The 27,959-nt window shown below is 52.7% G+C and overlaps 1 protein-coding gene across 2 annotated transcripts in view; it reads right to left on the reverse strand.

Annotated features, from left to right (window-relative positions):
* Positions 1-535: 535 nt before the first annotated feature.
* ADGRD1 (adhesion G protein-coupled receptor D1) overlaps positions 536-27,959 on the reverse strand; it is a 174,094-nt gene continuing 146,670 nt past the window's right edge. For both annotated transcript variants that reach the window (XM_043488811.1, XM_043488803.1), the window contains 7 exons: positions 25,067-25,133; positions 22,685-22,751; positions 11,017-11,108; positions 7,023-7,149; positions 5,725-5,766; positions 4,034-4,126; positions 536-2,685 (listed from right to left, as the gene is read on the reverse strand). In XM_043488811.1, the coding sequence (XP_043344746.1) occupies positions 2,590-2,685; positions 4,034-4,126; positions 5,725-5,766; positions 7,023-7,149; positions 11,017-11,108; positions 22,685-22,751; positions 25,067-25,133 (584 nt within the window). In that variant the 3' untranslated portion in view covers positions 536-2,589. The remainder of the gene's footprint in view (positions 2,686-4,033; positions 4,127-5,724; positions 5,767-7,022; positions 7,150-11,016; positions 11,109-22,684; positions 22,752-25,066; positions 25,134-27,959) is intronic.

The following is a 27,959-nucleotide window of genomic DNA, read 5'->3' on the forward strand; positions in this document are numbered from 1 at the left end:
TGTTGGGTGTAAGATCAACTACAAAGTTGTACTGTACAACATGGGGAATATAGCCAATATTTTTTAATAATTGTAAATGGAGTATTAACTTTAAAAACTGTATAAAAATCTTTAATAAAAAATAATAAACCATGTTTAAAGACTTGGTATATAAGAATATAAAATAGCTCGATAATTCTTCAATATTGTGTTGAAATATTTTTGATATATTAGCTAAAATAAAACATGTTGGTAAGTTAAAAAAAAAAGCAGCACCAATATTCTGCACAGTACATTAACCTGAGGAACACAGGGCTGCAAAAATTCCACTATCTGTTGTTCTTCCCTACCCGGGAGGCTGCTGGATAGGGTGGGGCATCGTCCAAGGCAGAGTCCCCAGAGCCAGACTGTGCTCAGGACATAGAAAGCACTGAATGGAAGTCTGTCGAGTGAATCCCAGGATAGAATTTTATCCACGTGTGTTTCCCGATAGATTTTTGTCAAGAGATACACAGTCTTGCTTGCCTTCCACCAGCAAAAGATGTTACGGACCACATTTTACTTAAAGGACATTAAGAGTTTATTTCATAAAAGTCACAACATATATTCACTATAAAGTGGCATTCATCACCTTTCCTGTGCTATAAACTACTTTAAACACACAATTCTTCCCAATTGCTTATCTTTGGCCAAATTATGTGTAGATAATAGAGTACCGCAGAAGCCAAAATATATAGCCTATAAATAAAGTGCACCACTCTCATTCTTTAGAGATAAAAAGTTGTTCATTACTTCTCCTGATATATTAGCTATGTAGGGTGAATATGCAGATTTTTTTAAAAAACAAAGAATTCTATGTAAAATAAAGACAGTTCCTTATTTGATTTGCTTCACCAGAAACTAAATAAGAAAAAAAAAATCCAAGTGTAAATCTTAAGAATACAGTGTTCTCACTTCTAGGTGTTCTTGGGCACAAGGATATAATGCCAAGTTACAGGTGACCTGGCTTCTGGAATCACAAGACACTTAGAGCGGGGGCCAGCCATACTTTTCACCAAACACCGGGGTCTTTGCCGGCATCCGCCAGGTGTACATCTGGGGACCCCTCCTCCCTGTGGAAGGACAGAGGTTAACCCCACCCTCAACACAGCAGGAGATGCTTGAAGATGACTGTTAACACTCATCGTCATCAGGGCATCAGGGCAGGAGTTCCTTTATGAAGGTGCAGAGGAAGATGGGAAAAGGTCTACAAAACCACATTGAAACTCACCAGGAGACACAGCAGAGGTGAGGAGACAGGATGGGACGGTCGTCGGGGGGCAGGGGCTTTAATGCTATCGCTGTCACAGTTTTCAAGGAAGATTTTCCAGTATCAAAAACAGGTTGGAATTTCTTACCCATACATTTCACAAGCACTCACAGTGCAACCTTTCGTAGTCTGTTTCCCAACAATTCCATGGCGTTTCGGTTCACGTCTAGGATCACAAACCCTAGCGTTCCACGGGATCTCGCCCAAACATGGGGTCGTAAGGATCACTGCGTCCCCTAGGGGGCTGAGTCCAGGTCTAGGTCTATAAATAAACATCAACTCAGAAGACACAGCCAATGCCACCCCCTCCCTCCCTAGGTCAGTCAGGATGGGGGTTCTTGATTCTCCCCCGCACTCAAGAGCAGCCTGCCAAGTGGCTCTGTCAAGGCGTCTTTGCAGCAACGTGCAGTCACGTACCGTACCGTGCTACTCTCCACTGTGATCCACTCTTTGGAAAACCAGAAAAGCATTTGCAAGTGATGAGGAAGAAATCCTAGGGATGGTACGCCTTGGAAAACGGTGGCTCTTCTGGCCTACCAGGGAAGGCTGAACACAGAGAAGGCTCAGGTGCCAGGAAAGGAGAAGGGGCGTGGATTTTAAGGCTGACTTTGAATCTGAAGAGCCAACACTCACGAGGAACGGGCTGAGATGCTTTCGGAGCAGAAGGCCCCACCCTCTGTGGAGCTCTTTGCCTTGGTGAGATCCCCGTGCACAGACAGGGGCTGGGCGGCCAGCGTCTCCACCCCACAGTCCTGGGCATCAGCAGAGGCCCAGTGCGGCCATGCGAGCAGATGTGGGGCTGGCCCAGGCTGGCACCACCCTGCAGAAAGAGTCACTCTTCGGCAGATGCCTGGCATTGGGGATGCTATTGTTGGGTGGAGTCGGCAGGTGGAAAACATACTCATGGGCAGTGGCCTCCACCCGACCCTCCCCTGCAGACACCAGCACTTCGGTCCAAAGTCCCCATCACCAGGCAGAGGTTAAACTTCTCACCCGGTGCTACAGCCACTGTGCGCCCAGTGTGGAGGGCCCTGTGCTGTGTGCGCTGGCAGGGATGAAGGGGAAGTCTCTGCCCCCGGGTCTCACCCCCTGCCTCTGTGTATCAGGCTGCAGGCAGGGTGGTGGACTCTGTCACGTGGGCAGGTCACAGGTGAGGACAGCTCTCTCAGGCTGTGACCCCCGGGTCCAGACGGTAATGAGGAGAGGGGCCCAGAGGCAAAGGCAGAGCGTTGCTTGTGTTCTGTTTGCAGCAGGTGGAGGGGTTCTGAGCAGCAGGCCGGCCAGGTCTTCAGCCTCTCTGCTCACACGGCAGACAGGTCCACGCGGTGTCCGGAGTGGCTGCTCTTGTCCCAAGGGCTGAGCCTGGTGGAGCCTGTAGCAGGCCGGGTCCCGTTCATCTGCAAACCATGAAGGAGCAAGGAGTGAAGACTCTGCTCTGAGACAAGAAACCCATGGCGCCCCGGGAGTGCGGAGAGCAAAGCCTTGGGCCAGAAAGCTGCTTGAGAATCCTCCCTAGTGAGAGGAAGCAGCACTGCTCCCCAGAAAGATGAGCACTTTTCTCCACCTTCTTGGCAAGCATTTGCCTGCCTCGTAGCTCCCAGCTTCTGGGGTGCACTCAACCCTGCAGTCATTCACTCATCAATCTGTCCTTTCTTCATTCATTCATCCATTCGCACATGTATTCATCCATCCACTTATTTGCTCATTCCCTCTGTGTTGACTTATGGAGCACGCCATGCACCAGAGACTAAGGGAGGCTCTGAGGTCACTCCAGTGAGCCAAGCTGACCAGACCGTTGCTCTCATGGAGCTTACATTCTGATGGGGGAGGCGGACAATGGCCATCAAGCAAATGAATAAACTGAACAACTCCCGGGACTGGGAGGCAGGCAAAGGATGCTGGAATAGGGAGGGAGCACTTTTGTTCAGTGCTGTCTAGGAAGGACTTCCTGAGACGGGATCCCTGAGCAAGGACCTGACAGGTAGGAAGCTGCACTGCACTGAGAATGCAGGACACCACCTGCTCCAGGCTGCCTGGGGGCCATGCCCGGGGGTCTGCAGGGCAGAGGACGAGGAACCACACATCCAAGCCCAGCACTGAAAAGTGTGTGGCTTGTTCAGACCCCTGATCATTCAAGCTCAATTTTTTAGGCATCTGTAGGGGGAGGAGCCCTGATGTAAAGGCCAGGCTGTGCCAGGGGACTTCTGTGCCTCTGTGGGACACCAGAGTGTCCAGTGTCTGCTTCTTAGTCAATTGACCTTCCATCTCCCTGAGTCAACATAAGAAGTACTGGTCCTGGAAAGTGCAGGAGAGAGGTTCAGGTGATTTCACGAGGATGGGACCTTGTTGGGGTGTGACATCAGCTTGTGCCACCTGCAGACCTATGTTGGGTGTGAAAGGGTTGACCAATAAGCATCAGCACCTGAGCCAAGCCTCCGTCACCTTGACCTGCCATTTGCCCAACGCAGACGGTGCAGACAACGGAGCTTAGGGAAGGAGGAAGCAGAGGGGCTGGGGCTCAGGACTCGAAAGACGCAGGCTCAGGACCCCTTGGTTCTCAGCAAGGCGGGAGCTGTGTGCAGCTCAGTGAAGCTGGAGCAAGTCCCCGGCCAGCGTGGACTGGCTTTCCAGGCAATGAGGACAAGGAACAAGAGCCCTGGGTCAAGGCGGGCTGAGGATGGAAGGCACTCGGAAAAGGATGGGCCGGCGCAGGAGGGGTGTAGACAAGACACCACATGCACTCACAATGTCCGAGCTGAAGGGCTTCACGTTGGCTTGGCGGCTGGAGCTGCTTGTGAGGGACCAGACCTTGGTTTTATGCTTGAAAGCGGCTCTCACCTTCAAAGGCAGAATGGAAGGCTCAGTGGAAGCAATTTCAGAAGTGGCAAAAGCAACAATAAGAGGTCATTCTAAAAGGTCCTGAGGAATTTGTGCTGACACCAGGCCCAGAACACCACATGTGGGGCGAGACGGGATTCGGAGGTATCAGGTCCAAACCGTTAGAGGTTCCAGAGCTGCGCTGTGTGTCACTGATTTGTTTGGCAGATAGACTGTGCCCCCCTCCCCACCAACCCCCACCATACCCAACCCTGCACGGGGAGAAAGCTGGATCTCCTGGTCTTTGCTGACCTCACAGCTCTGGCTAAAGAGACAGGACATGCTCAACAATGAACAGCAAGGGAGCAGGGCGTGTGACTGGCACAGACTTCACCCAGAGCAGTAAATGAACAAATGCAGGCATGGAACAGGCTGTGTGTGGTTCTGAGGCTGCTCTCCTTCCTGCCCCCTCTGCCACGTGGATCAGTCAGCCTCTGCTGCTGACTTGGTCAGCCGACCAAGGGCTGCTCCTTGGTCCTTGCAATCATGTAACCTCCCTCCTCCGTTGGCTGCCATCATCCTGGGCAACTCACCCTGTGTGTCCCGCCCCACATCTCCTTCCTCTCTGCCTGACCTCTCCTATGCAAATGGACAGAGTCTCCTGAAAGAGCAGGACATGTTCCCACCCTGTTCTCAATCAACATTCCAGAGGCATTTCCCGGTAATCCCAGCCTGTTGTCTGTGTGTGTGTGTGTGTGTGTGTGTGTGTGTGTGTGTGTGTGCTGAGTCACTTCAGTGATGACCAACTCTTTGCGACCCCATGGACTGTAGCCCACCAGGTTCCTCTGTCCATGGGATTCTCCAGGCAAGAATGCTGGACTGGGTTGCCATACCCTCCTCCAGGGGATCTTCCAGCCCTTGGGATCGAACCCACGTCTCATGTCTCCTGCAGTGGCAAGTGGGCTCTTTACCACTAGTACCACCTGGCTCAAATGCCGAGGAACATGGCAGCAAACCCACAATGTAAGGGTAAAACTTTTCCTATGGATTACTGGTCCTGAGAGACGGGCTCCAGAGCAGCCTGCACCATCCCCGTGGCCAAGTACATGGCAGGTGCAATGGCCCAGACTGCACCAAGAGGAATGAGTCCACTCCAGGTGCCCCAGTGCCCTTGGAAGCCGCATCACAAAAGCCCCCCCTCCTTCTCTAGTCAAGAGTCTTCCTTACACCCCAGGCCAGCTTCCTGTATGCCTTGGGGGAGGGTTTGCTGGGAGCCCATCTGCATCTCTCTCTCCCTAACATACCAGATGCCAAACAAGGTCCTGAATCTCCAACTCAGTTACTCCACACTGTTTCCATCTCTCCTGGTCCTCCATGCAGCCAGCAGTCCCTGGGTGACATCAGTGAGGGAGGATCTGTGTATGTTGCTTAGCAACCAGGATGAGGGAGGAAGGACTGAAGGAAAGCAGCCCCCTGCACACAACCTGTTACAGACACCAAGGCTCGTTCAGGGTTACAGTCCCAGAAACCAGCCAGATGAGGCCACACCTTTCCTGCTCTCTGTGCCTTTCAGAAATGAAAAACCCGATTCATGTTGGCAGGAAGTGGAGCAGACATACCTCTGAATTCAGGAGACAGTGAAAGAGGAAGATGAAGAATCCCTGGGAAAGAAAGGGAAGAAAACACAGAATTAGAGCCACTTGCATTTTTGTTACAAACACTTTCTGAGGGTTCTTTCCAATGTCACCCATGGACTCTGAGAGTGGCATGGGCATGGCTTGGTGTTGGAGAGGATGGGAGCGAGCTGTGATGCTTCACCATGAAACCATGAGGATGGAAGAGTGTCCTGTAATCTAACCTAGATGCAGACAGACACCATGACCAAGATACAGACACAGGTACATGCCCAGATTGGCTGAACCTGGAAGAGGAGCAAACTTGCTGGGGAGGACAAGCAGGAGGGCACAAGCCTACCAGCTAAACAGCCCTTGTGTTCTCACCGGCAGACCACGGATGATGATGACAATGAAAACAGATGCAAGACAAGGATGTCCCCAAACATCTAGAGACTGCTCCTCTGTGTCAGCATGAGGCAAACACTTCTCTCATTGAGAGCTAAAAGCAGCCCCATGAAGTAAGTCCTATTACTGTTCCCATTTTATGGAAGAGGAGACCGGGACACAGAGGATAAATGAGGAACCCAGGACCTGTGGTGTTTAAGGGCTGCTGCAACGACAACCTATCCCCTGTCACCATGACAACCAAAAGGAAGCTGTGTATAGGGACTTATTACAGATTAAAAGTGCAACACAGCTGCTGGTCGTGAAGATCCAGGGGCAGCAAGGACATCACGGTGAGGGCTGGGCTGGGCCGCAGTGACGTTTGCCAGGATTCAGCCTGCAGCTCGGCTGTGTAGGCTATGGATGGCAATGAGCATCCGCCTCCATCCTTCCACCAGGGGCTTGTGGGTCTGGGGACTCCAACTCTGGGCATCTCAGATCTCCAGTTTTCAGGCTGTTACCTTTTCTGTCCCTCTATGCAGAAGGTGGATGAGAACTCAGAACCTGAGGTAACTCCCTCTTCACCACCCCTCCATGCCCAGCTCCCTTTCGGGAGCCACCCACATGCTGACCATCTTCCATTCAGGCTAGATGTATCTCCCACAGGTACTGCCCTGAAAAATGAGGCAACCCTGTTGTAAATGGGGTCCTCCAGGCCCTGTTTGCTCAGAGACCCTGGTGTGTGCCCCATCCATGCCCCTGTCCTCAGGGATGCTCCCACCCTTTGGGCTCACAAGGTGAATGTGTGTGGAGGAAACAGATCAGAGTCTCTGCCTCCTGCTGCCATGGCAACCTGCACCCAGCATCTATTCACAAAGCTGACAGCTCCCAGGCTGACAGTTCCATTGGGCCCTCACCTGTAAGGAGTTGAGTATGGCAAACATGTACTGGAAGACCATGGCCTGGTTGTTGACAGCAAGCACGCCAAAGACCCACGAGGTTCCCAGGATGGGCAGCAGCACGGCCACAGCTTTTGCGGTCAATCTGCCAGAGAAACAGGGATGGACTCTGGGTGATGGGCAGGCAGGGGGGGTCCAGATGCAAGGCTTCCAGATGGGAGCAGACAGAGCCGCTGCTGGGAGGTAGACCTGGCTCCTCCGTTCAGGAGACCCTGGATGAGGAGCTGACCACCCCAAATGTATAAGACAAGGTCGGCGCCAGGCCAGTCCTGGCCAAGCTGACAGCTCGGCTCTGGTTGGACTGCAGCCTGCTCGGGGCACCTGGGAGCCAGCACGTCCACCGGGCAAACTCGGGATGACTGCCCTGACCCAGCCGGTGGTGATGCTGACGGAAATGCTGATTCCAGGTGCCACAGAGGGAAGCAGAGCTGTGGGGCTGGGTAAGGTGGGAGACACACCCAGTGCTGGGGCACCTGCAGCATCAGCTCTGAGGCTCCCCCCTCGGAATGTGAGTTCCTCAAGAAGACGGATCTCAGTCCCCCAGGGTCTGGAGAGCCCAGAACAGAGCTGGTGTTGAGGCAGTGCCCATTAGGTTGTCCAAGTCCTGGTTGTCTCCGATATGCCCTGCAAATCATATGCTAACTGAAGCCCAGTCTACCTGACTCGTGAAGCAGCTCATCTTTCCATGGGGATGGGGATGGAGGGAGGCTCTGTATGTGAGCTTTAGAGAAAAGTCTGGAGGCTGATGGGAGCCGTGCTGCCCAGGTCAGCAACCCGCACACCCTTCCTCCGTCAGCACAGTGGCTGACACGGTCCCGCTCACTGAAGGGTGAGTTGTCTGGAGGCTGGACTTTGTCTGCATCTCCGCAGCCCCAAAGCGCAGCAAGGCGCCAGGACCTGCGAGCTCTCAGGAAGTGGTCACTGAACAGATGAAGGAAGAGCACATAGATGAGCCTGCAGACGTGGGGCACATGGATCCAGCCCCTTCCGGGAGGCGGTGTAACAGCCCCAAGGCACTTCCGGGTCAGAAGACCGAGCTCCCGGCACTGACAGCTCCTGGCGGCAAATCCCTGAGAAACCAAAGGCTGTTGCCGCATGTCAGCTCTCAGGGAAGCTGCCGCTGTGTGTTTTCATAATGTTAATACAGTTAAAACACCTGAATCTGGGAAATAAAATATCATGAATGATTTAGGTTCAACCTTTAGATCCTGAAAAATCTGTAATTGAAAGGAGCAGCCGCCGACAAATCGGTATCAAATGTGCTACTTTCAAAGAGATGGTTCATTTTTACTTTAAAAAACAGAGCAATAAATGATGAAACCTTGGGAGAAACTGCTCTAGTAGGGGCTCTCTGAGGACTCGTTAACCAAGCTGCCAGGCCTCCTCGTCAAAGGCGGAAGGAGCGGGGTCCCTGCAGAGTCGAAGGCCTGGGCAAGGGGACGCTGTCCATACGCACACACCAGGCACGCACGCATGCAAGCAAGAAAGCAAGCACGTCACTCCTTGATGCACCCCCCCCACCCCCCCCCCACCCCCCCGCCTCCACAACTGGCTTCCCCGCTGGGGGCCGGGCCTGCATGAGGCTCCACCTCCCGCATCCTCTAACCACCCAAGTCTCCACGTGGTTCACACCTCCCTCCACACTACCAGTCCCTGATCTCACTGGGAAAACTGAATGTTCTCTGCTGCTTTCTGGGGAGTCTGAAATCATGACCAATAAATAGAGATGAGAAAGCAGGTGGAAGGCAGCCCATTAGGGCTCCCGAGGAAGCATCTGATCCCATTAGGCACTGAGCATTGAGCTGATGGGCAGGAAGGAGAGGCTTAGATTGAATCCAAGAGACGGAGCCGGAAGTGTCCTGAGGAGGCTGTGTTGCATCTTCCCGCCCAGCTTCCGGGGCTCCTGCTTCACCAGCCCAGGGACAGGACGGTCACTCTAATGACACTAAGAAGGGAGTGAGGGAGCTACTCAGGGTCCAGCTGCACCACATGAAGAGGAGTCAGTGCTGAGTGACATCAGAGTTAGGGGTCTGTCCAGAGAGACCAGCTGGACTCTCTCCAGGAGGTTGGACCAGGGCCCTTGTGTCACCTGAAGGACACAGGACACGGGAGGGCACAGCAGCATTACCCATGGTTCCTCAGAGAAGCAGAAACACCCTCCAGATCACAGCCCCATCTCCCATGTGTCAGCCTCCACTCCGAGACCAGGTCCCTACGGAGAGCAGCCAGGTCATGGGCTCAGCCGCCTCCTGGGCCACGGTGCGTGAAGAGGGGACAGGGGCCAGAGAGGAGGGGTGGGTGTGAGCTGAGACCTAGGCTGCTCTGGGCACAGCTAGGCCAGTGGTCCCCTGGGTACCAAGTCAGAGGGGTAGCAAGAGCCCGTGCTGGAGACAGACCAGGGCCCTGTCCATGGAGGGGAGGGCCTAGGGACTGAGGTTGGGGTGAGGGAGGGTCAGGCTCCTCCCTGGCCAGGCCCCTTGGCTGGGGACAGGCCGCCTCACGGAGCAGCGCTGCCTGTTCTCACTGATGGAAGAGGAGTGGAAGTGACCCTGACCCAGGAGCATCTCCAGGGTTTCCAGGGGCTGAAAAAGTCAGAGAAGCCAGAGCCACTTGTCAGGTTAATTTACAGTGTTTGGAATTCATTACAGAATAATTGTCTTATCGATTTGCTGCAGATATATTTACTCTTTTCCCTTTCAGATCAGAAGAGATGTAGTGTAGCTAAAGTAACTTACAGAAAGCCAGCTGCCTAGTAACTGTGTCCTGTTTATAAGTCACTTCAGTCATTTCCGACTCTTTGTGACCCTATGGACTATAGCCTGCCAGGCCCTTCTGTCCATGGGATTCTTAGGCAAGAACATTGGAGTGAGTTGCCATTTCCTCCTCCAGAGGATCTTCCTGACCAAGGGATCAAACTCGAATCTCTCACTTCTCCTGCATTGACAGACCGGTTCTTTACCACTAGCACCACCTGGGAATCCTGCCTTATTTGTGTAACAGCCCCTAAATTCCCTGCAAGGAGCCACCTCTCCCACTTCCTGGCCCTGTGGTTTAGAGGTGCTGCCTGCACCCCAGAACCAGAATGGGCCATGTGACTCAGGCCTGGGTTAACTGCTGACTTCCGTCCACTGTAACTGATTCATGGATGGGCATATGGCCTGGTCTGAGTCTGCCTGCAGGCTCAGGACCTCTGTCTGATTTTGAGGGAAAGAGACACACTTTCCCATGGACTTGAACCTTCTTTGGCAGCCATTTTGTCACCAGGAGGCACAGTTCATCTCAGGGTGAAACCAACAGGTGATGTGGGGCAGAGAAATGCAGGCAGACTGGGTCCTGGACTAAGCCATTCTAGACTCTCTCCTGGACTTGTGGTTGCCTGTGTTGACATATATGCCCTTTGCTTGAGTCAGCTTGTCTTGGGTTTTCTGACACTTGCAAGCAGCAGACCCCCAATAATGGGGTGAGGAAACCCCAGAAGGCAGCAAATGTGAGAGTGAAGACACCTGCTCCTTCTGTGGATGGATCAGCCCCAGCACAGGTCAGGGCAACCTTTGAGATGGCCGCTATCACCCCCACCACACAGATCAGCAAAGCAGGGTGCTACGGGGTTGAACAGCCCACGAGGTCTTAGCAGATGGTAAGGGCTGAGCCACGACCGACGCAGCAGGACAGTCAGGCTTGAGAACCTCCTCTGTATCCCACCACAAGCTCCTCTAACTTTAGGGGTGAAGCTGTCTCTGGAGGATCATCTAATAAACCCCCTCTTTCACAGATGGCGCAGTGAGCTGGGAAAAGGGGCTGCTTCTGGTTGAGATGGATGACGGCGTGAGTTCTGTGCTCCCTGTGACGTCAAGTGGACACAGAGTGAGCCCAAGAGTGTGACCTGTTCTCCTGCCACCCCCGGAGCAGCAGTGGGGGGGGGGCACGGCTGACAGCCCCAGGTCCAGCTTACTTGAGGGCGCTGGGATCTCCATGTATCTTGTAGTTCTCGGCGCTTATCTGTGAAATGACCCTGGTCACCGCGATGAGGATGCCAATGTTGACCTGCATGAGGAGCACAGGAGACAAGGTAAGCACTGGAGCGCACCTGCAGGACGTCTGAGTCCACCTGGAGGCACCCACTCCCCAGCCAGGCTTCTCAAGCAAACAGATGGCATCTCTGGGAGAAATCTAACAGTGTCATTGAACTTTCAGCTACACAGACCCCTGCAAGACTGCTTCTGGGAGCACACATCTATGCTACTGAGAAAAGACAGCCCAACATCCCAGGGCTAGTCCTCAGAAGCACATTAAAGAAAGCACCTCTCAGGCTTCCCTGGTGACCCAGTGGTTGGGAATCCACCTTGCAATTCGGGGGACATGAGTTTGATGCCTGGTCCAGGAGGATCCCACATGCCGTGGGGCAACGAAGCCTGTGGACCACAACTAATGAGACTACACTCCGGAGCCTGCGAGCCTGCTGAGCCCACGCACCAGTAAAGCCTGCACACCCTGGAGCCCGTGCTCCACAACAAGAGAGGTCACTGCAGGGAGAAGACCACGCATCCCAACAAAGAGTAGCCGCCTGCTCGCTGCAACTGGAGAAAGCCTGCGTGCAGCAATGAAGACCCAGTGCAGCCAAAAATCAATAAATATATATTAAAAGAAAGAAAGCAAGCACCACTCCACTCAGCACTGAGGCAAGGAGGTTGTGAACTTCAGAATCAGACAGAACTGGTTCCAACTTCCTTTCACCATGTATTCCCTGGGGGTGACACTGAAGTCCTCTGAACCTCAGTTTTTCCACTTAGTAAGTATTAACCCCCACAGTGCAGTCTGAGTGTTGGAAAGATAGGAAATCACACCTCCAAAGCCCCAGGACAGCCTGACTCTCACCTCCTGGCTCCACTCCAGGCTCCCAGCTGCGGGATCCACAGAGGCCATGGTAGAAGATTCTTCATCTTCTGCCCAGTGCTCCCTCCTTGCTAGACAAGGTCCCCTTGGGGTCTGGGGGGCTGGGAGGCTCCCCTTGGGGGCTGAGGGCTGGGGGGCTGCAAGGGTCGGTGGCAGTGGTTCCATCACAACCTGTCCTCTCCCATGGGCAGCTCTCCAGGGTCCTGAACAGGAGTCTGACCAGGCAGGCGACAGCAGAAGTGACCCCTCCCTCTAGATTTCTTTCCGCTACAGGATCCACGCCAGCTAGAATCAGGGTTGTGCTGTGGCCAGGGACTTCTTTGTATTTGAAAAGTTCAGAGGTCATTTACAGAATCACTGAGAAGTCAGGCTCCTGGCCATGTGTGAAATTCCAGGCCCGACCACAGGCAAGAACAAAGACTTTCCCTGGCAAGCCTCATAGGGAAAGCGGCCCTCCCCATCCCAGACCTGGGGCACAGCAGGGCATCTTAAGGTCTGAAGGAAGCTGCAAGCAGGGATTCAGGCCCCTCCCACTCTGACCGACCATGCCACACATATATCTGCATTCCTGGCCTGAATACCTGCATTCAGTGCCTTCTTAGGGGGTCCAGCCTGGGGCCTTTCCAAAGCACCTCTGCTGATACCCCTTATCTCAGGAGTCTTGCAGACATGTCTCCCCACTCTGCCTCAGTGACCCGCACCTTCTCCACTCCCAGCCCTCCTCCTACCTCCTCCTCCCTGGCTCCCTGGTCCAGGACTCAGCAGCAGCCTCTCCATCAGTGAGCATCCCTGCCTGCACTGTTCTTTGGGATGGAGCACCGGGAAGCTGGCCCTTCTGCCCATTCAGCCCCTTGCTCACACCATCACAGTAAATGAATAAGGGTTTATTAGCCTTTATGCATGTGTGTGTGTGTCTGTTGTACGTTTGTGTCTGACTCTTTGTGACCCCATGGACTGTAGCCCGCCAAGCTCCTCTGTCCATGGGAGTCTCCAGGCAAGAATACTGGAGTGGGTGGCCATTTCCTCCTCCAGGGGATTTTCCCCACCCAGGGATCAAACCCACATCTGTGTCTCCTGCATTGGCAGGGAGATTCTTTACCACTGAACCACCTGAGAAGTCCATTAGCCTTTATAGCAAACAACTAACAGATGCTGTCAGTGGGACCCCCGTCTTCACTGACTACCTCCACACCTGGCAGCTTGGCTCCAGATGGTCAGGCCCCCTCATTCACTCCCATTCTCTCACCTGTAAAGTGAGGTTAAAAGTGGACATCTCCCAAGGTCAGGGAAGATGGAAGAAGCTGGCAAACAGGAATATCCACAATGCCAGTGCCCTCCCCACTCCACACTGACTAACCAGGCAACACCCACAGGAAAGCCACACTCAGCAGACAAGAGAGAGGTGGGCCAGCGCAGATGTGAAAAACGTGGGGGCAGCCCATTCAAGTGAGACAGTGACTAGAGAGTGAGGGAACTAACTGGCAGTCGCTTTAAGAATGGGAATTTTAGGGACTTCCCTGGTGGGCCAGTGGTTAAGAATCTACTTGCCCAGGCAGGGGGCATGAGTTTGATCCCTGGTTGGGGAACTATGATCCCACATCACAGGCAACGGAGCAACTAAGCCTGTGCACCTCAACTACAGAGAAGCCCACAGGCGGCAACAAAGACCAATGCAGCCAAAAATAACCATTAAAAAACAGGAAAGAATGTGCATTTTAATTCCAGACTGAGGTTCAGGGAAGTCTGCAAACAGCCTCTTCTGAGGTCAGGTGGATACTGCACAGTCATCTCCGGAGGTGACAAGCTGTGTCACGGAGTCGAGACTATCAGCCAGAGTGGCGAATCGAAAGCACAGACCCTGCTTCTCTCACCAAGACGCATGATTTTCGTGATCAAACGCTTTTCAGTCTATGCCTTTGGTTGATTTCTAGAGTTCTGATACATTTGGGTTTCTCCCACCTATACTTCCTCCAGTAAATTCCTTGCATTCCGGGGGAAGAATGCTTAGCGTGGTCCTCTGTCTGCCATCCAGCAAGTCCTGCCTCTCTCACTTTGGGAGTTTATATCCTGGGTTCCTCACACACTGGCCAAAGCTGAAGCCTTGTTTGTAACAAGAAAAGACTGGAAACAACCTGAATTGCTTCCGACAAGGAGCAGGCTGGGGGGCTACCATGGGCAGCCTGCTCCCTGGATGCATTATGGACCAAGGCAGCACTTTCCATGCAGAAAATGCATAGAACAAGGTGAATGTATATTTATATTCATCTATATGCAAACAGATGGGGAGACAGTGGAAACAGTGTCAGACTTTATTTTCTTGGGCTCCAAAATCACTACAGATGGTGATTGCAGCCATAAAATTAAAAGACGCTTACTCCTTGGAAGGAAAGTTATGACCAACCTAGATAGCATATTAAAAAGCAGAGACATTACTTTGCCAACAAAGGTCTGTCTGGTCAAGGCTATGGTTTTTCCAGTGGCCATGTATGGATGTGAGAGTTGGACTGTGAGGAAAAGCTGAGCGCTGAAAAATTGATGCTTTTGAACTGTGGTGTTGGAGAAGACTTCTTGAGAGTCCCTTGGACTGCAAGGAGATCCAACCAGTCCATCCTAAAGGAGATCAGTCCTGGGTGTTCATTGGAAGGACTGATGCTGAAGCTGAAACTCCAATACTTTGGCCACCTCATGCGAAGAGTTGACTCATTGGAAAAGACCCTGATGCTGGGAGTGATTGGGGGCAGGAGGAGAAGGGGATGACAGAGGATGAGATGGCTGGACGGCATCACCGACTCAATGGGCATGAGTCTGAGTAAACTCTGGGAGTTTGTGATGGACAGGGAGGCCTGGCGTGCTGCAATTCATGGGGTCGCAAAGAGTCGGACACGACTGAGTGACTGAACTGAACTGAACTGATATCTGTGTAGCACTCCTAGAATACACAAGAAGTTAGCACCAGGGGCATCTCTTTGGGGAGGTGGGTGGAAATCAGAGAACTGAAAGAGAGATGTGGGCAGAGACTATTCATATATATTATTAAGCTTTGCTTTCAAATTTTTAGCCATGAGTATTAATGTTCAAAAATCAAATTACTTAAATTATAAAAGGGGACTAACATAAATCCTTTTTCCTGTGAATGTCTCAGTGATGTCTTTGGTCTCAGGAGGAAAACAGGCTTAACCATGAAGTGTCCCAATAATTTGGGGGAGAGGATGGAGAAGCCACAAAGCCCAGAACCTGAGAGAAGGATGCCAGGGGAGGAGCCTGAACAACCCACGTAGCCCCAGAGGTCACATCACAACCACCCCCTCCCTCTGCTGGCTTGGAGGCTGAACTGGGACCCTGCCCCAGACTTCTCAGGTGTGAAGCCAGACGATTCAGGCTATGGTTCACAGATTCCTTGATGTGGTCGCTAAACGGATGATCAGATTACTGCAAATCGTTTCACAGACATAGAAACGCTACAAGTTACTGATCTAACTTCAGATCTTGTGTTATTTCCTGGTCTCTGTATTTAAGACCCGGAAGGAAGCATTTCAATAATGGTTAAGCTGCCGCATGATTGGCTGTTATAATTCATCTTCGTGCCCATCTCTCCAAAGCTTCTGCTGGGGTTTATTTATTTCCCCTCTCTCTCTTTCAGCATAGGCCTGTCTGATTTCATCTGGCGTGCATGCTTCCTCTGAGTTGGTAAGACAGTCACGTCCGCCACGGCAATATGAGAGAAGGCGCAGTGAACCTCTGATCCCACATCAACGCACTTAAGTGGGAGACGGCAGCTAGGGGCGAAACAAATCTTCGTATTTTCATGAAAATACAAAGCAGAAGCAGGCCCGGTCCCCCACTGCATTTCACTCGCCCTGGCTTGTGCCTGGCTGCAAACTGGGAAAGGCCCTGGAGTGAGGCGTCTGTAACACGAATATCATGTATCTCATCAACTAAGTGTCTCTGCATTAGAACAGCCAACAAGCTACTTATGACAGAACGTCAAACCAATAATTCACAAGCTGCATTTCGGCAGAAAAAAAGGCAGGGGGAGGATATACACTCAAGACCACGGGGACCTCTGCTGGGAGGAGGGAATGATGGGGCAGGGCTTCTGGGGTTCAGACCATGCTGTGTTTCTTGACCTGACTCTGGGCTACTCAGGTATTCATGAAAACTCACTGGGATGTGGCCACGATCTCCTAATGAAAGTATAGAGACACGTATAGACATAGTAAACAGTACGGTTTGTATCTCTACTTGTTTCTATGTCCCTATAGGCATTTACGACTCTGTATTTATATGCCGATAACTAATTGTACCCATTTCTGTATCTGTATTTAGGAATTGGTAACTGTATCCATGGGGCTTCCCTGGTGGCTCAGTGGTATAGAATCCGCCTGCCAGCGCAGGAGACGTGAGTTCAATCCCTGGGTTGGGAAGATCCCCTGGAGAAGGAAATGGCAACCCACTCCAGTATTCTTGCCTGGAAATCCAATGGGCAGAGGAGCCTGGTGGGCTAGAGTTCACAGGGTCACAAAGAGTCGGATATGACTTAGTGACTAAACAACAACTGTATCTGTATCTATGTATCTTTACACACCTGTATTTGTAGAGTCACACAACCACTCTGGCTTCTTCCTAGGTGAGAGGTGGTTGTTGTTCAGTTGCTCATGCTGGACTGCAGCATGCCAGGCTTCCCTGTCCTTTTCCCAGAGTTGCCTCAAACTCATGTCCATTGAGTCAGTGACGCCATCCAACCATCTCATCCTCTATCACCCTCTTCTCTTGCCCTCAATCTTTCCCAGCATCAGGGTCTTTTCCAGTGAGTCAGTTCTTCACATCAGGTGCCCAAAGTACTGGAGCTTCAGCTTCAGCATCAGCCCTTCTAATGAATATTCAGTGTTGATTTCTTTTAGGATTGACTGGTTTGATCTGCAGTCCAGGGGACTCTCAAGAGTCTTCTCCAACACCACAGTTTGAAAGCATCAATTCTTTGGCACTCAGCCTTCTTTATGGGCCAACTCTCACATCCATACATGACTACTGGAAAAACCACAGCTTTGACTATACAAAACTTTGTCAGCAAAGTTATGTCTGCTTTTTAATACATTGTCTAGGTTTGTCATAGCTTTTCTTCCAAGGAGCAAGCGTCTTTTAATTTCATGGCTACAGTCACTGTCCACAGTGATTTTTGAAGCCCAAGAAGATATTATCTGCCACTGTTTCCACTTTTTCCCCATCTATTTGCCATGAAGTGACAGGATCAGACGCCATGACCTTAGGTTTTTGAATGTTGATTTTTAAGCCAGCTTTCACTCTTCTTTCACCTTCATCAAGAGGCTTTTTAGTTCTTCCTCACTTTCTGCCATAAGGATGGTATCATCTGTATATCTGAGGCTATTGATTCCAGCGTGTGCCTCATGCAACCTGACATTTCACCTAATGTACTCTGCATATAAGTTAAATAAGCAGGGTGACAATATACAGCCTTGACGTACTCCTTTCCCAGTTTTGAACCAGGCCATTGTTTCATGTGAGAGAAGGACTTTAAAGCTCCAGACTTTTCTCTTCCCTGGCTTGGAGGCTCTCTCCCCAGTGGGGCCGGCATGGAACAAGCCCTTTACGAGGCTCAGGTTGTGTCCCTGCTTCTCTAAGTCCTGCTGGCCCCATAGGTATATCTGCACTTAGGCTCACTGAAGGACATCCATGCAATGACATCCATGTCCCCTCATAATCAGGTAGGATGATTTGTGAAGGGACAGTTGGGAGGGGGGGTCAGTATCTGCCAGTGGGGTGAAGGGTGAGCTGTTCCCAGAAGGGGCTTGGATCTGCCCTTCCCCGGGCCCCGTCATGGGCCCAGCAGGCATCACCATGATAATCTCTGTCCCCCAGGTTCCTGCCTCTCCAAGACCAACCTCACCAGGACACACAGAAACCACATGCCCCAACATGAACCTGCACCTTGCCAAAGTGTTTTAGTTTAAAATTGCCGGGTGTTTTTTATATGCATGGGATATGCAAGCAGATAGCCCCCAGACACGAATCCCTCTGGAGGGAACCCTATCCCATTGCATCCGTCCAGACATTTCTTTCCCACAGACGTATTCATGTGAACCTGCACCCAGACAGAGCTGTGTACACTTTACACAATGGGGCCAGGCTGTACCTGCGATCCTGAAAACTGCTGTCTTCAGGGGGCCCCTGAACAATGGGGAACAACTCAACACGCACAACCCCAGGTCCTCAGAGGAGACAAGGAACATGAGACACACCCAACCCTGGCCAGCGTGAGCCCTGAGGGTCAGAGAGGCTGGGTCTCTGGACCCCTCCACTGTGTCCTCCAGCCCAGGGTCTGCGTGATTTTTCTCTCAAGGTCCAAGTAGCAAATAGTTTTGGCTTTCTAGGCCTCACAGTCTCTACTGAAACAACTCAACTCAATGGCTTCAGTGTGACAGCTGATGCAGATGACTTGTAAGTAATCGCCTGTGCTCCTACACAGGATTTACCACGTGGGCCACCGCCGGCAGACCCTGCACTCCACTGTGAAGTCGCCGAACAGTTCTAGGCCTACACTGCCCTCCTCATCATCCAGGGCTCCCTGACTTCCCCTGGCCCTCCTCAGACCTCAAGCTGGCTCCACGGTGGAATTCCCTGGAGCTCTGAAAGGTCCTGGAGCCCACATCCAGTAAATCTAGAACCCCTAAGGTGGGAACTGCTCCCAAGCTCCCCAGTAATTCCCTTACTAACAAGTTTGAGAACTGCAGTCCTCAGGTGTTGATGACTGATGTCGAGGAGAGGGGCTGGGGTGGGGCTGGAGGTAATACCCCCCAGGATGGACAGTGGGGCTCCAGTGATCCTGGAGGACCTGGGGTGCAGGGACCCTGCTGCAGCCAGACCCCACGCTGCAGTGGGTGGGGGGAAGGATCCAGGCACGGAAGCCTTGGATCCCCCACTGTCACTGACTGAAGTCAGATGAAACACTCAGATCACCCGGGGAGACTGGAAGGGGGCGATGCTGCCGGGCCTTCCAGACCTGAGGGGTGAGGTCAACACTCAGAGAGAGAACAGGGACGGGGGACTCAAACATTCAACTACTTCCCTTCCACCCCCGCCCACCATCCATGCTCTGACCAGGAGGCTTTAATTGTCGGGGGGACTGGAGTCAGTCAGCCTGTGTCTCCATTTGGGTGATAAAGTGAAGCGTCTTCCCTGACCCCAGGAGCAGGAGGGGAGGGTACCCGCCGGGTCACTCACGGGGGCCTCTGTCATCCTGTGAAAGGCCGGGTGTAACATGACTGTAGACAACCCTGGGACAGGGGACAGCCTGGACTGAAAGCTCAGGGACCCGTCACCACAATAACGTGCCACCTCCCACAGCTGAAAGCAATTAACTGAAGAACGCTGGTCTGTGCTCGGAGCTCTGAGTTCCCGCAGAGGATGGACACCTGAGACGACAGTCCCATCCCTTCCCCAACCTGGTGGCCCTTCCTGGAAGGAGACCGCCTTCACAGAGCAGGTGTGCATCGCCCTGGCCTTGCAGAGACAGCTGTGCCCCCTTCCCTCATGGAGGTGACCCAGCTACATGATTCTGACCATCCGTGATGGATAAAGAAAGAAAACACCCAAGCACCACAGGGAGCCAGCAATCAGAGATGGGGTGCATGGGACCCTGGTTCCTGCGAGACAGAGGAGCTGAGGGCAGAGGGACAGCGTCGGGACCCAGGGAGTCTGTGGCCAGGGCAGCACGGACACTGCAGACAGGAGTGTGGTCTGTGGGGGATGGAGCAGCCCCTGCCCCCCACTGTCCTGCTTGAGGGAATTGGGGATGCACTCCTGGGCCCTCCTCTTCTGAGTCTGGTCCACATCCATACAGATCACCCCCCAACCCCGGGCAGGAGGGGCACAGTATCAGGAGGGGCACTTGGTTGATGCCCACTTCTCCCACCAGGGCTCCATGTGGATCCTACAGAGAGCCCAGGGGCCCTGAAGCCCCAAAGAGCTGGGAGCGCAGCCCCGCCTCTCCTCTGGCACAGATGCTTGAGCGCTAGGACCACTGGGGATCCAGGAGGCTTGCAGCACCCCCCACTCCCCATCTCCTGCTTGTACCTGTGGACGCCCCAGAGCCCACATCACCTGGAAGGAGATGGGCATGGAAGGGAGCGAGTCAGTGCAGCCAGAACGAGGGGATCGTGTGCGGGGCTGGCACCACCCGCCCTCCCTCGGGTCCCAAACAGACAAGGACACCACAATGAGGTCCCCGCTCTGCCCTTCCAGAAACCCTTTACCAAGAAGATGCTGCTGCACCTCATGTGGCATGAGGATGCCTGAATGGAATTTTAATTAAGAAGCAGGAAGCCACATCTTCAGGAATCTTCCCTTGGACACATTTCTAATTAACCACCAGGGCCCACGGCTTCAGTCCCTGCCAGTGAATATGCAACAAAGTCAAAAGAAGGTTTCAACTCAGCAGCTGGGGAAGGGAGCAGGGGGTGAGAGAAAGGGGGGCTGGCTTCACAGTATTTAGGAAATATCCCCGTGGGGGAGGGGAGCAGGGTGGTGGGCTTCAGTGCCGTCCACAGACCCTCTCTAAGTCCCTTCTCTCACCGCCATCACTGGTGACATGGGAAGCTGGGTTTGTCATCAGGATTGGGAGGCATTGAATGAGGACACCAAACGCACAACTGTCTCCGGCTAGTCCCCTCCCACGCCTTCAGTATCAGGGCCGCCCAGGGTGCCTCAAAGACAGCACCCTTTGGAGAGGTAATAAACACAGCCTGGACCCCACCCTGGGGGTGTGTGGACAGCATGCTCTGGAGTCTCAGCCCAGAGTGTGGAAGAGTGTTTTGTGGATGCTCAGGGTGGGCAGGAGGGTTGTGGGGGAGATTTCCTGGGTCAGCCCCCAACACCTGTGGGGAGAGATGCTCAGACTGGGACAGCATGGGGATGCCTCACCCCTGACCAGACCCCAAATACTGAGCAGGGTGCAAGGATGCTGTTCCCCTCTCCCCAAAGCCCCCTCCTCACAGGGCTTCCTGAGAACCCCCACCTCCAGGCCCTGGAGTTCAGGGGGGTGACCCCTGGGCAGCCATGTGGTTCAGGCCCGACCAGTCATCTGTCTCCATCTCAGTCTCCGTGATTGGCTCTGGGACAGGCACCTGACCCACAGGAGCCAATCAGAATCTGCCCTGTGACTTCTGCAGGGACTGCTGGGAGCAGTGCCTCCCTCCCCACCTTGAGCTGAAGAGTGTTGTCAGGGTGCCAGCTCCATCAGGAGCTGTCCTCCCCAGGAAAGCCTGCCTGATCCAGATGGAGACAGCAAGGAGGCAGCGGGGCCATGCGCTGAGTAGGAGATACCAGCTGACATCACTGAGTGCCCAGAACCAGCCATGTCTGATTTCCCCGTGCTTCCCAGGACTGAGCCTTTTCTGCTCGAGAGAGCTCAAGCTGGTTTACTAGCACCTGGGGAGAAGGAGGAGGAGAATACCAAGAGGAAGACGGCCAGGAGAAGGGGAGGAGGAGAGGAAGGGAACACCTAAAGCAGTACAGCTGCAATCAGGGCCAGGAGTTTATCATTCAATCTGCTCCTCTATAAAACAGAAATCACCGTCTCTTCAAGTAGCTATTTCAAGGGCAAGGAAAAGAGACATTTAATGTAAAAACATCTTTCTTAAAAGATCTCTATAAATTTAAGCCTTTATCATTAATGTTAAATAACTTCACCAGAAACCAAGTACAAGGACCCAGGGTTAGAACTGTGACCTAGGTCTAGCCAATCAGAGCATTTCAGAACTTTGGCCAATCAAAGCATTTCATTCCTCTGGCCATAGGGAGGGCTGATCAATCAGAACAGTCTGTTCCTCAGGCCAGTCAGAACATTCTGCTTCCCAATCAGAACATTCCATTCCTCTGGTCAATCAGAGCATGTTGCTCCTCTGACTTCAGTGAGAGAGGGGGTCAATGGTGGGCAGAGTTCCAAGTCAAGCCCATTAGAAATGATGAGAATCAATCATAGGATTTTGTGGGACATGTCAGCAGAACAATAGCAAGAAGAGCAAAGGAGTTTTCTCCCCCCAAGATGAATACTGAAATTTTGTGTGGTCCTAAGAGTTTCTTACCAGCAGCTGGGGCAGCCTAAGAATGGAGCCGACTTAAAGGAAAATAGAGCTGATATGTGAGAAGCCAGAAACACGTGGAGATGGCCATGTCTGAATCCTGAACCCAGCAGCCATGGTAAGCATTCCTGACTATGAGTTTATAAATCCCAATTTCTGTCAACCTCTCTGAGTAGGTCCTTCATAATCACAGGAGTTCTGTTACCTGTGGTTCCCAGGGAGCTTTGACTAAAACTTCCTAACGCAGCCTTGGATCCTGCATCTCCTTGACCATGGAGATGTGCATGTGAGGAAATCATGAAAGAACAGCGAGAAGGAAAAGAACCAGCTGGGTCTGCACTGCCCCACCTGGGTGCACACCCATACTGGTTGCTTTGGTGGGAAAAGCACCAAGGGCCTTAATCTGGTCTGCATTACATCTGAAAACATGGCCGACCTTGCCAAGTATCTTTTGGAGTAATGAGGCTCTGGGTCACGGGCCACAAGAGGGGCTGTAACAGGACTGGTGCTGCCACAGCCTCGGACATTACTCCCGGGGATCCCAGCCCCATCTCCACATAGCCCAGTGCTTCCTCTACTCCACTACCCCCAGCCCCACCCAGCTCCACACCCACAAGACAGAGAACATACCACGATGATGAACAGGGCAGGGGCCACGAAGGCCCAGATGGCGCCATTCCCAAGTGACAGCCAGCAACTGTGGAGGGACACAGAAGGTTACATCAGTGCATCGCCCCACCCACTCCAGCGCGGGGGCCCTGCATCCACAAGAGGACAGGGACAATGTAGGCATGGTGACCATAATATCGTCAATCCCAACAGACGTGCCCGTATCCTGCTCATGATCTCAAGAGCATTCCACTCTTGGGAAGAATGTTCTGGGTCTGCAGACTGGCTCAGGGAAAAGAAGGCTTTTACAGGTTACCTAATTAGTGAAAAACTTCACCATCTCTGCAGAGTCTAGCCAAAATCCAACAGAGGCTTTCATTTCATTATGATAAATAAATAGGCCTTTGCCTATTGGAGGAGTGAGGAGGCATCATGTGACACAGGACTGACCATCTTCATCGGCTCATCAGCTATTTGTCAGTTCCCCTCCTGGCAGTGCCCCCTCAACTGAGAGGAGTGGTCCCAGTGGATCCCAGCCATGGCTCTGATTTCCAGAGAAGCCTTGTCTGGGATGTAGGGTCCAGTTTTAAGGTTGTGAAATTCCTCCTGGCTTCTGAGACGTGATTCCAGGGGCTCAGGCAGGACCACCAGGCCCTCTACTACCTCATTTCTCTCCAGAGCTTCAGAACTGACAACAGCCCAGGTGTCCCTTAGACACATCCCTCCCTGGATCTGGGGGCAGCCCCAGGGGCCTGGCACACCCGCTGGGATCTGGTCAGGCCCACGACACATCCTCCCTGACTCAGGACGTGGATGTCACCTGGTCACTCACTCACACCTACTCAAGGAGCATGGCCCCTGCCCCCAGCTCTGCAAACCCAGAGACACATCATCCCCTGTGACTCCATAGCACCCTCCGAAGCAGGCGCTGTGATGATGCTCGCCCTGCAGAGGAGGAGGCTGAGGCCCAGGGAGGTTAGGGGACCCAAGCCCATGCTCCTGCACCTGCCTTTCTGACCCCAGTCCTCCCCCCGAGACCTCCTGGATCAGGAGACATGAAGTGTCCCAGACATGAGACAGGGCCTCTAAGAGACTCGTTCCTGTCTGGAATCCAGACCCTGGAGAGAAGAGCCTCCTGTCTGAGGATGTGGCATCTCTCATGGAAACACACGGTGAGTACAGTGGTCCCTCTGCAGAGGGGCAGCTCCGACCCAGGCTCCCTGAGAGGGTGATGGCTCTGCAAGAGGAAGTCCATGCTTTCCACCGTTGTCATGCAGAGTGTTAAGTGCACACGCATCTTCAGATCCCCCATCCCCACCAGACACTCAGTGACCTTCCGGACATTTGCCAAGGCTGCCTCGCTCTCAGGCACGTGTGTGGGTGAGAGGCTTATATCAGACTCAGACCCTGGAGCTGAGCCACGCGCTGTGGGCGGCCAGCATCTGCACTCCCAGATGGAAAGAAACTGAACAAATGCCAACGAGATGTGTCTGAGATGAAGTTTCTTCTTTTAATTTGCGCCTTGACTTCAGATACCACGCAGGCTTGCAAGGGATGGGCCAGAACAATGGTTGTTTAATCATTCTTCTTTCAGTATGCACTCAGACAGCACTTTCTTTAAAAGCCTCATCTCCAGGAAATTGTTGCCCTAAAAGTGGAATAAGCCAAATTCCTCCCAGTTTAGCAACTCAGTTGAGAAATTATCTCAGGCTGAAGTCATGACCAAGTTTAACTCCCTCCCTCTTCTTAAACTCTTTCCATGGTGTCTTCTTTCGGTGATTCCTCAGGAGGGGGCAGCCTCCTAAAGACAGTTGAGCTAAAGCCTTTTTCTCTTTGGGAGGAAAGGAAATCAACTTTCTAGAACCTGAACACCTGGCCTGGCTGCCCAGCACCACCCCAGCCTCTTCTTGATTCAACTCTGGACCCACCAGCTGCAGTTTCAAAACAGTGGCATGAGGTCTAGAACATAGAGGGTCCCATCTGCTGCCACCCCCATGAGAACCTTGGGGCCCCCGCGGGCGCACACCGGTCTACAAGCACACAGTCTTGTGTTCACTCGGCTGTAACTCAATGAGACTTCTTATGAACTAGGCACTTGCTGACCAGCACAAAACTGGGCTCCACAGGTGACCAGACAGCAAGTCTAGGAAAACTGCAGAGATGGAAAGTTCCCATTAGAAACCTGTACCAGCCACGCAGTCCTGGAGGCACGAGGACCCCCTCGTTGCTAGTTTCAAGGTGGGAGAAAGCCCAAAACACTTTTTTTAAGAACGTGTCAGGGCTGGAAGATGCCAGCCTTGGACAGACCCCTCCCCCAGAAGAACACAGGAAGCCAATGAGCCGGGGCCATGGGAACCCTCCCCACGGGAGTCCTGCCAACACAGGAATCGCCCTTTCACTTACTTCTTACTTGTTCCATAACTGTCCATGGCAAAGACTATTGAAATGATACAGATCACAAGAGGAAAACCTGCAGAAAATGATAGCAGAGTACCGTATTAGCGCCAGTCTCTTTTGATGCATTTATTCATTTTATACCTGATGGATACAAAAAACTGTGTGCTGAGTGCTGAGGGCACAGAACAGCCTCTAGGCTCCAAGGACTTAAGAGTCTATAAACAAAGAGATAACACACATGTGCATTTTAGGGCAGATCCGTTATGAATCTATTCTGTATCTGAAAACCGCTTCTGGCTGCTCAGAAAGCGGCCGTGCATACCCAGGGCCTCTGACTGATCAGTGCCGTGAGCACAGGGTCTCCCTCTGCTTCCCTGCAAGGAAGGGACGGGGGAGAGACAGCAAGGGGTCCCTTCCACCCACTGACCCTCCCCTCCAGGAGAAAGGGCTCCTGACCAGGAAACTGCACTTGGCAGATGCCAAGGAAAAAAGGGTGGGGGGATACATTACAACAAGTGGCTCTCTGTTGCCTGCCCCCGAGCTGAGACTGTCCCACCCATGGGAGACCTGCTCCAGGACCCAGAGGGAAGCCTGCTCCTCTATCCCCCACCTCCACTCACTCCAGGCCTGGGCACCTCAAGGCCACAGCCCTCCTGGGATGTCTGGTGGCCCGGTCAGTCCCATGCCTGCCCTTCTGAGGATCAATTTTAAATTATCTTGAAAAGGGGTTTCTGGAGAATCATCCCATCTCTGAAACACTTTGTCTTGATGTCAAAATAGTCTGCATCACAGGACGTCTGCACAAGACAGTCATCAGGCTCTCACAGGAGAAGAGCAGCCTCTGGGGAGAGGTGCTGGGGCCAGGAGGAGGTGCGCCTCTCACCGCTGACCCGCTACCACACTGGGTTCCCCACCTGTATGCACTACCTCCTAGAAGCCAAAACCTTTCCAGATGTTGGAGCCGCTGGCTGCAGGCCTCCTGCCTTGATGGACCCAGAGTTACAGGAGACGAGCAGGCCCTGTAACCTGGGACCAGGCCCCCACCCTGCTGCCCACTCACTGAGGGCCTCAGTTTCCTCAGATGTCACAGGGAACCCCTACTGTCTGGCTCACTTGGGGTGGGAGGAATACACGGGACCTGAGATGGTGAGGGACCTTGGCATGATGCACCAAGGTCCCCCTGCTCCCATCTTCCCAAGGAAGCCCAAGCCTCGGGGTGCAGGAGAAGTAGGCCCTGCAGGAACACTGGGTCCACAGGACAGCCTGGCAGGTGCATATGGGGCCCTGCAGAGGCCCCAGGGCCCCGTTTGGGTGGGTTCTGAAAGGCAGGAAGAACTGGAGGGGCCAGAGAGGATGGATTTTCAAACTCAGTGGTTGAGGCTTCATCTGGAGCTGCCACACCTCTCTCCGCTGATCCTGGCCATGGCAGGGGCCCAAGTCAGAGGCTGTCATCTCTTTACTGCCCAAATTTAAATGGAAGAGTCAAAGCTTCTTTTTCTGCCTTCACAACTGCATTGTGATGTGTTTCTCCCACGATCCCCAAAGCAACACTGACAGTCCTTGGTCATGGCTTCCCCAGCACCATCCTCTGTGTCCTGCAGAGGACAGGCCACGAAAGGTGACCAGAAAGGTCTGAGAAGAGGGCAAGCTCCACTCTCTGCTTTCTCTGAAACATGCTGCAGGAGCCACGGCGATCAGGTGAGGGTGTTGTTAAGAAGGAAAATTCACAGGCAGCAGGAAGAGAAGCATGGGAGCAGGATGCAGACATCAGCCAGCAGGAAGAGCCTGGGCTTTGGAGCCAAATGACACATGGTTCTATCCCCAGGGCCACCCTGGACCAGCTGTGCAGCCTCAAGGGCTCAGCTGAACCTCTCTGGGTTGCCAGGTTCTCACTCTGGAAATGGAGGTGACATCAGGCTACTGTGAGGACCATACAGCTGAGGCCATGGACGTGATCAAGGAGGCATTGATGTACAAAGCCCATCTCTGTACAATAACCTCCACTATTACTAACAAACTCAGATGTCTTTTCCACTGTTGCCTTCATCTGAAATTCACACCTCAATAACCCATGCAGACACGTGACCTGCTTCTGCAAACAACTTGAAGTCCCTCTGGCCCTGTCCTCTGGATGTTGACTGTATGGAGCTCAAAAAGTGCTTACTTTGGACTTCCCTGGTGGCTCAGTGGTAAAGAATCCACCTGCCAATGCAGGAGACATGGGTTCAATCCCTGGTCCAGGAAGAGCCCACATGCCATGGCACAACTAAGCCCGTCCACCACAACTATTGAGCCTGTGCTCTGGAACTTGGGAGCCGCAGCTACTGAGCCCATGTGCCCTATAGCTTGTGCTCTGAAACAGGAGAAGCCGCTGCAATGAGAAGCCCATGCACCAGAACTAGAGAGTAGTCCCCACTCTCTGCAACTAGAGAAAAGCCCACACAGCAAAAAAGACCCAGGAAAGCCAAAAATAAGTAAATAAATAAATCTTTTAAAGAAAGAAGTGTTCTCTTTGGAATGTGGTGACCTTTCAGAGTAACCACATTGGCTGTTGCCTCCTAAGATCCAGGGAAGTGGGGAGGGGTGATGTAAGGAGTGACCATAAGGAGCATTGCTATGAAATATTAACCTGGACACACACAGCAACACATGGAGAGGATGGATAATATGAAATCCAACACAGGGGCAGGGATGTCTCAGCAGAAAGGGGCAGAGAGATAACAATGCCAGGAGACAAGTGGTCCACCCTCTGGTAGAAGTCACTGAGGCGGTATTCTGGATGCCTCGCTCTGGGCATTTGAGAGGTTTGCACTTCCATATCCAAAGCTGTTGGATCATCGACTTCTTCTGGGCAGTGAGTTGTGAACAGAAGGGACACATGTCTCTATCAGTTAAGTGT

The sequence above is a fragment of the Cervus canadensis genome, chromosome 1, assembly GCF_019320065.1.
Source record: "Cervus canadensis isolate Bull #8, Minnesota chromosome 1, ASM1932006v1, whole genome shotgun sequence".
Classification (NCBI taxonomy): domain Eukaryota; kingdom Metazoa; phylum Chordata; class Mammalia; order Artiodactyla; family Cervidae; genus Cervus; species Cervus canadensis.